An 8,941-nucleotide genomic window follows, 5' to 3' on the forward strand; every position below is an offset into this window, starting at 1 on the left:
CATCTTACCATTACCATACCTAACCTATGGGCAATTTAGGCTCTCAGTTTAGCTTACCCTTGTAATGTCTTTGGTCTGTGGGAGAAAACTGGAACACCCCGAGGAAACTCATTAGGACACAAGGAGAACAGTCAAACTCCAAACTCTCTTGCTGTAAGGCTCAATTCGTATTTTGGTCCTGTTTCTTCTTTCTGATTTGAATCCTGTCATACCATTCCAAAACTTCTGTAGTCAAGTTTACCATGAAAATAAATTCTAGTAATGACAATAAAATACCTCTTGTTGTTATTATTTAGTTAGTATTTTCACCTGCATCTCAGAGAAATGATATGGTAAGGCTTTGCCATTTTCCAAGGTCCTGTGTTATGTGATCATCTCCTTATGTATGCTGCTTTTATAAAAAAAAGAGTACTATGTAATGTAAGATGTACTGTGTGTGCATGTCGGCTGTACAGCATAAATAAAATGTATCTGGCCTGACAGCTAGCAAACCAGTTACATATAATAATTATAGCTCCCATTCCAGGTGGAAATAGACATAAAAAAGCAGTCACTGGAATGTGAGTACATGTTACCCGTTGCAGCAGCTGGAGGCTAGCGGTTGGAAACGATCTTAGCGACGATTAAGCCACGCCTCCCTACCCCCATCACTCGGGAAAGTGATGTCTGGAAGCGTCCGACATGCTCCCACACAATGGAGGTGGAGGGGGGCCATGCTCTCAAGGCAGTGGTTAATACGATTAGTCAGGCAGGCTGGCCTGCGTCAGTGCACAGGGGTCAATCGCACGGATTACCTCGCCGGCTCAGCACCTAGACAGCTGTGGCATTCACTTTAATTTTTTGCGCTTGTTTTTTTTGAGAACCTGCCTTTTTTCGAGAAGATTAGAGAGTCTGGCTGGCCCAAATTTCCGAAGCAATTCCCGTTTTTCATCCTGGAAATCTCCCCACACTGCTGCAAAGTTCCACAAAGGCAGTTATTCACCTGGGGTCCATCTAACCCACCTGGAAATGGGATTTCCCCCATTCAAGCCTTGGCGCCTGGATTGAGCTTGACCTGGAAGAAGCCTTCTGCTCCCCTCGCTCACAGCACAGCCCCCTCATCCCCTTCCCTGGATCCCCCGCTCCATCGACCGTGACCCAGGTGAGGGCTTCTTGTATTCCGGAAAGGAGCCCCCATGCCCCTCTTAAACAACAAGGTGGCCAATGATGAGAACATCGGCTTATCCAAACCTGTGGAGGAGGTGAAGGCCCTTGTAGATGCACTCGGCAAGGTAAGAGCGGCTAAATGGGTTGCATTACATGGGAGTATGGTCTTTTGAAGGGTGAAAATTGACAGAGCCCTGCTTTAATTACGATAAACACTGCATGTCCTTTAATGACCAGGCAAATGCACTAGATGTATTGTATAAATACAGTATGTAAGTACAGTACATTAAGGGACATCACATGATGAATTTGTTGGAAGAAAGTTTAGACAAGAAAATTGTAGAGTAGAATGCAGCATGATATGATATGATAGCAATTTCCATATCTGCATCCATAAATGTGGTCTATCTTGTGAATTGATTCTAAATACAAAAAAGTAATAATTTGACAGGATGGAAGGAAGAAGGATCGTTCATGCAATACTGTACCCAGTGCTGGCCCTAGCCAGGATGTGAACATTATAAATAATATAATTTTTCAATAGTTAGGGGGACCTCTGGTGGTTGTGGGGTCCTAGCAGTTGCTTATGTTGCTTATTGGATTGGGTCAGCTCTGATTGTACCAGAATAATGTAATGCATCAAAAGAGCCAATTTTACAAATTTTCCTATTACCCTGCATATCACCTCTGAGAATTTTCATATCAAACTGTTGTTCCAGGGTAATGCAAAGCAAGCTGGAACATTCTTATCAGGGACAGTGATGCTTGTGACCCTCATCAGCACGTCAAAGACTTCTCCAGTGCATAAGGTCCTCTACGCAATCAAAAGAGAGAAAGTAGTCAATTTAATATTTTCCTGGTGTGCAGCAGGTTTGATACTTTAAGACGCCTAACTCCTCTTACTCCCCACAGCTGTATCCATGCACTAGCATGTCAAGCTCATCCACGTAATAGCAAATTGAAAGAAATGTGTTTTCCCCTGTGGGTGAAAAAGCACTTTCCGTCAATAGTTTGTATCCATTGTTCAGTGCTTCTATAGCAAATGGTAATGTACCAAGAATGCTACAATTTAAATGCACTATACATAAAAAACAACAGCTGCACTTACGAGAATCAAAGGGAGAATACATTTTGGTTCTGACCTAGTAGGCACAATAGTTGCATGAGGATAGTAATCTGATCACGATTTGAGTGTCATACAATGTAACCCAGTGAGTGCTGTGTAGTTATTATTAGTGAAAGTACTTTGTGCACGACTTGTGAAAGACTAGTTTTCTGAGATTACTTAGCCTGAAGGGCCAATGTTATGTATCCTTGCTTCCTTATAAAATAGGACAATAAAGGGATTTAGACTGACAGCTTTTGAAAACCAGTCATCTGAAAACCATCCATATAACTGTAGCATCTATAACTATATATAAACATATATAACTGTGTTCTCTATATTTCATATGTACGGGATGCTTTACAGTATATGGTCAGCTACACAAGGACTCAGGTCACTTTGATGGTCTCAATTAAGACATGGCTGTACTATATAAAGCAGTCATAATAATTTGGAGATGGGGTTTTTAGGAACTTGTTGGAAGCTTCATGGTGCAAATTATTTTGGAATGTATATAACAATGAGGCCATTAATTTGTAGATAGACTAACTGGCAGTTGAAAAAGGCAAGATTCTATCACGTTGAAAGCACAAAAACGGAATGACTGGAACTTTACTATACAGTAAATGTATAATGTAAATATATTGTTTATACAGTAAACATAGGCTACAACACAGCCTGAAGAATAGAATACAAATTACTGCCACAAATAATGTTTATAAAAAAAATGTTTATAAAAACATTATTTTCAGTGGATATCATATTGTTTTGACAAGAAAGCATTCATGGAACTGATTTTTTGTTAGCAATACAAAATCCTCCAAAATGCAATGCCAGTACATTTCAGCTTTTGCATCCAGAAATGAGCTAATCAAAAACTATAAAGGGTAAGTGCCCGCAGTAAAACATAGTGGAACAATGCACTGCTGCATTGTTTAATAACTAGAAAGTAAGGATCTTGAGAATAAACTTAAAGCAAGGTGTTGTATGGTATCCAGGAGTAAACCATTAGGTTGTATTGAACTTATAGGAAACTTGTATTGATATACAATGGCATTTGGAGTATACAATTGCTTTCGGAAATGTAATAAAATTAAGTTTATGGTACACTAATGTTACGTTTTTGAGGAGGCAGTACTGCTCAGAACTTAAGCATGCAACATCAGCAGCCAGCTAATTATAATTTCATGGCATTTAGCAATGTAAAATCTGTAATAACTGTCATAGCTGTATAAGATGCCAGTTTCCTTTTCTCCATACAACATGTCTGTATTGGAAGAGGGTGAGCCATCCAAAGCCCTGGAGCTTATCTAAGAATAGAGCTTTAATGCAGGGCAGATTATTAACAATAACTGCCATATTCATCATGGACCATAACACACACAGAAAGACAGGCCCAAATAATTGAATAGATACATTTGGTGATGATCCAAATGACCTATTCTGTTCATCATTAATGGCTGTAGATCCTTCCATGTGCATCGCCCATGTTAATATTAAGCACATGCATATGTCAGGACACAAAATACTTTTGTTAGGCATCTACAATTGTTCAGTTTCATGCAGTCATTTTTTATAATAATTAACTGTTACACCAAACCTACAACTGTTGAGTGGGTTTGGTGTACCTTCATACCTTCAAGTGTGTATTGAAATTGCACTAGTATGAAAGAGACAGACAATATTAGTATCCTAGTTGATTGGCTTTGATCAATGAGAGTAAAAACCCACTCATTTGCTATAAAACTCCTTACTGCTGTTGTATTATCTGTACATCTGTACAGTAACCATATTTGTATATGAAAAAATCACTGAGATATGACAACTAGCCATGGTCTTTCATTTAACTTAACTTAAGTCTGGAGGGTCAAGAGAGCAAAGTGCACCAAGAGTGTCTTTCTACAGTTATTTTCTCTTTTCTGGGACACTAGCCCTGAGACAAAAATAACCACCGTCATTGCATGGCTGAAATGATTCAAGAAAAAGCTATTGTCTTGGTAAAGAAATAAAACTTCTGTAATTGAAGTATTTATGTATTACATTACATTACATTACATTACATTACATTACATTATTGGCATTTGGCAGACGCTCTTATCCAGAGCGACGTACAACAAAGTGCATTCCCATAACCAGGGATAAGTTCGCTGAAAGACCCTAGAGGTAAATACAATTTCAACTGCTACCTGTACAACAAAGATAAGGACAAGGGCCTTTTTTTTTTTTTTTTTTTTGAACAAACAAACAAACAAACAGAGCAAAAGTCACCAAAGTTAACTATCAAAACACTGCTTACCTAGCCAACTAAAAATACCGATACACAAAGCAAATAATGTATAAATTAGACCTGAGTGTTCCAAGTAAAATTGTTTAAATTCTTAGAAATTTTACTTGCTGTTTCTGTTTCCCATGACTCATGACAATTGCATGTATGTGTACATTTTACATTTTAATGTTGACAAAAGCTTTTTTTATTTTTAGAGTGATAATGTTAATGTGCTTGTAGGGACAGTTTAATGAATAGATGTTTAGAAGACTTCTTAAGCTTAGATTGTATTATGTTGTGTCTGTCAGTTAAGATGACCTTTTGGCTCTGTGGACAACACAAACAGGTTTTCTATAAACAAGGATCAGTCTGAGTAGGTTTTGGCTGCTGGCCTCCTCTCAGAGCAGTATATCCAACTACATTTCTGTCTGAAGCACATACAGAACCATCCTACAATACACCTGTAATACACAATACACTCATGTAGTTGCTTTCCTGTAGCCAATTGCACTTCACAAAAAAGGTAACTCCAAAATCTGTTTTAGCTTATTCACTATCTAAGTTTAACATCTCACTTACTTTCTGTTGCTTGATTGGTTATGTCCTGGTTAAAAAAATACTTTACTTGTCACATCTATATTCAGCATGCAACATGAAGCTGAGAAGTAAGAAATGCTTGTAGTTTGATGTATACTATATGCCAAAAGGATTAAAAAAACAATGAATTATAGAGCCTGGTCTCACACTAATTTGACATCAGGTGACCTAATGTTCAGATCCCTGAAAACATTTTTGTGTCTCTATGCTCAATTAATATTGTTAATGTTACACCTCAACCCTAACCCGAACCCTAAACATAAACACAACCTCTGTTGCTAAAAATTTTTTAATTTGCCCATAGATTATGTGTAGATACATCTATTTTATATGAATTATATTTCTCCTTGCAATTTTGGAAGATTATCCGGGATTCAGTAAATGTGAACCAATTTCCAGGGCATGAAAAATCAGTGCGAAATCATGTTGGAATTATAGCCAATGGAGCATAACTCCCAGGATATGTTAGGAGAAAATCCCCTTCCCTGAATCACACCGTTATCTCAAACAAAGCATATGTGGATTGTGCTCCTGTGTCGGCCAGGTGGTGGCGTGCTACCGGCACCTGGCCTCATGCGTGGGGGGGAGTACAGATGGCGCGCACCTACGGGATGAACTGCGGCGCACGCGGGAACGAGCTCAAGAGCTGGCTCTGGCCAACCGGCAACACCTGACCACCAGCCTGCGGGACAAGACCCTGCCCAAGGAAGAGCGGCAGGAGATGGAGTACCTGTGGGTGGCGTTCTCCTCCAGCCTGGAGCTCCTGCATGCCGACATGTGCAAGGTCTTCGACATGGGCCAAAGCTTCTCTCTGTCCAACAAGGCCACCGCCTTTGTGCAAACCGGCATTCAAGGTATGAGTCAAGTTTGTCGATCCTGATTTTTCGCTGTTTTCACAAGCAGATGTATCCCATGAAACTGAAATTTAGCTTTTTTCCAATTGAGAACCAACCCAAAGGAGCTTGTGTAACAGGGTTAATTCGGCTAGTTCGCTAGTAAGCACGATTAATTGCAGTGAAAGCGAAGGCTCTTAGCAGGTTACCACGACAACGCTCCCTGATGATGTAACCCTCAAATTCAGAAGAATGTTATTGCCCTTAGCTAGAGGCGATTTCGTCTTTAGCTAACTGGTAACGCGTTCGTCTAACAAATATTTGGACAGGTGAGAGGCCGGGGTTCAAATCCCACTATGGACTCAGGCAAATATCTCTCTCATTACACTTACCTAGAGGAAAAAAAGGAAATCAATTATTAACAATCCAAAAATATAAACCAGTACTTTCCCATTTTTAGGGAAGACCACAGAGGTGGCTGCCCGGGCCTTGAGCCTGCCAGACCTGAACCACGATGAGACCCCGTCTAGCGTGGACCGGCTGGAGCAAAGTGCTCTGGAGGTGGAGATTGCCCGGGTGGACCAGATGATTGAGGACATGGAGCTGAAGGTTAACGTGCTGCGCTGGACGGTGGAGGCCCGGGGCCCCCAGTACGCTGACCCCGTCAGCACTGACAGTGCCTCTCTGGCCCTGCTCGCCATGGACGAGGAAGAGCCGGACCGCTGCTGCGACCGCAGCCAAATTTTTGTGTCCATGATGCTGTGTGGGGTAGCCATCCTAGCTGTTGTGTTGTCCGTCTGTGTGGTTTTCTTAGCATGAGTCTTCGTTGGAAAGTACTTGCTCACACTTTTATCTGTGGGAATTACACTGTATTTGCATATTTCTACTCCTCTGTTTTGGGATCAAGATGGGTTCTAAAGTGGTGTTTGGGAGTTACAGTTTGATGTGACAGCACCTACCTTATTGTCAAAAAATGATTTGGAGGACTGTTTGTCAGAATCAAACAAAATCTATGGTGAAAGGTTAACAATGCAATTTAATTTTTTTTTAATGCTTGCATGGATTCTTTCCTAATTAATTATGAACATCTCACAAAATGTAATAGTGCACACAAGTTTATCAAATGAACCTTATGTCTGGGTACATGTCTGACTGCACAAAACAAGCTTTAGCTTAGTGAGATCACGTAACATTAGTTTGGTGATTGTAGCAACAATTATATGGCATTGACTGTTAAGTGATAATAAATCAGTGTACAATCTCCTAACCTGCACATCAAATTCAATCCTACCACTTTGTCGTGTTGTAATTGCATTTTTAGTTCCTTTAAATAGCATGTGACTTTCAATGTTTTTGTTTAGAATGACCACATTCTGTGAACAAATTAGCTGCTAAATTTTATTCTAAAGAGTTTTTCTTTTTCCATGAGCAGTGTTTATAATTCCCATCATAATGTAGGCACTGTGTTTGTGGTGACAGAGCTTAATCACACACTCACTGAGCATTTTATTCAGTATTTTTTCAACTTATTATTTTTTTACTTCTGCTGCTTAGAGGTTTGATGCGTTGTGTGTTCAGAGATGCAGAGAGATGTGTGGTTATTTGCGTTACTGTGAAAATAATCTGTGAATAATCATTCCATGGTCAAAGTGACTTAGATCAAATTTCTTCCCCATTCTGACATTTGAATAATATTTGCATTAACAAGCTGGTGTACAGGTCTACCTAATAAAGTGTTCACTGGGTGTATATAAGGACAGAACAGATATACTGGAACTAGTTACAGGTAGTTTAGAAAAGAAGCAAATCAGATGATGGCAGCATGATTTGACATTTGCGACAATCTCACAAATGCATGAAGCAGGCACCTGTTTACCAAATTCCTCTGCGCTTGTGCCCCACCAATTCCACTAGCGTTAGCTAGCACAACACATGGCACAATGGCTACAGGTACAATAGTATTGGCAATGACTCAGAATGCTGTTTTTCAGTGCTGGATAGAAATGTGTGTATTTGTGTAATATCAAAAGTAGCTATCAAGGGACGATTTAACATTAAGCCAAAAAAATATCTCTTCCATTATGCATTCTTAATTTTTATTATCTTCGTCAAAATACCCATATATTTAAAGGGTAATTACAGACTAGATGGGTTTGTTTTTTTGTTTTTTTACTGTAAATCTGTTTGTATGCCTACTTTAGAGTGAAAAATTTTAATCCATGCCATTATTTCAACATTAATGAAATAATATAATTTCAGCATAAAAAGTAGTTGAAAAGCATGTTCAGTTATATGGAAGCATATCACTGCCAAAAAGCCCATTCACTTTGGTGACTTTGAAGCTCAGTATCTCAATATCTCAAAACCACTGAGAAGCAGATAAAACCTTTTAATTCAAAGATCATGAACTGCTTCATGTGATTACGCAATAATGTTGTCAAAATGTTTATGTAAATGTAATTTACCCTGTATGTATTTTCAAACAGTGCCTCCCGTCTTAATTAAAGACATTCAGGCACTATGCAAGGAAACTGTCTGAATGAAAATGCAATCCGTCAGACATCCCATCAGCCAGGCAACATCATGCCACTGAACAGAAGTAACAGGAACCAATATGGAGTTGAATGCACTGTATTAAATTCCCCATGGGAATTAATAGAGAAACTCATGCCTTTTTCTACCAAATTAAGGGGTTTACATTCACACTTGCAGCACAGTTATACTACTTTTAACGCCTAATTTTCAGTCAGAAAGTCGGAAAGCCATACCATCGAGATGTGTATGGCCAAAAATGGACATGGTTTGAAATGGAATGGAACATATACAAGCAGAAGCAGTGGGTCATTAATGTTTTTGAGATGTTTTGCTGCCAGTGGTTCAGGGACACTATTTAAGATCAATTATGGCGCAATGAATTTAACAAAGTACCAGGAAATCCTGGCAGACAATCTGGTTGCCTCTGCTAGGAAGATGACTCTTGGTCGTAGGACAATG

The 8,941-nt window shown here is 39.3% G+C and overlaps 1 protein-coding gene across 1 annotated transcript; it reads left to right on the forward strand.

Annotated features, from left to right (window-relative positions):
- Positions 1 to 63: 63 nt before the first annotated feature.
- On the forward strand, positions 64 to 7,108 carry rgs9bp (regulator of G protein signaling 9 binding protein). The gene is made up of 4 exons (XM_061240781.1): positions 64 to 153; positions 527 to 1,271; positions 5,659 to 5,968; positions 6,408 to 7,108. The coding sequence occupies exons 2-4, from the start codon at positions 1,176 to 1,178 to the stop codon at positions 6,764 to 6,766; spliced, it is 765 nt and encodes a 254-aa protein (XP_061096765.1). The 5' UTR covers positions 64 to 153; positions 527 to 1,175; the 3' UTR covers positions 6,767 to 7,108.
- Positions 7,109 to 8,941: the final 1,833 nt, after the last annotated feature.

This window comes from Conger conger, chromosome 4 (genome assembly GCF_963514075.1).
Source record: "Conger conger chromosome 4, fConCon1.1, whole genome shotgun sequence".
Taxonomy (NCBI): Eukaryota; Metazoa; Chordata; class Actinopteri; order Anguilliformes; family Congridae; genus Conger; species Conger conger.

Bases quoted from the DNA above. Each gene is read 5' to 3' on its own strand.
- rgs9bp (XM_061240781.1), top strand. From the start codon at position 1,176: ATGCCCCTCTTAAACAACAAGGTGGCCAATGATGAGAACATCGGCTTA. The intron at 1,272-5,658 runs GTAAGAGCGGCT...TGTGTCGGCCAG, and splicing joins TTGTAGATGCACTCGGCAAG to GTGGTGGCGTGCTACCGGCA. The intron at 5,969-6,407 runs GTATGAGTCAAG...TCCCATTTTTAG, and splicing joins TGTGCAAACCGGCATTCAAG to GGAAGACCACAGAGGTGGCT.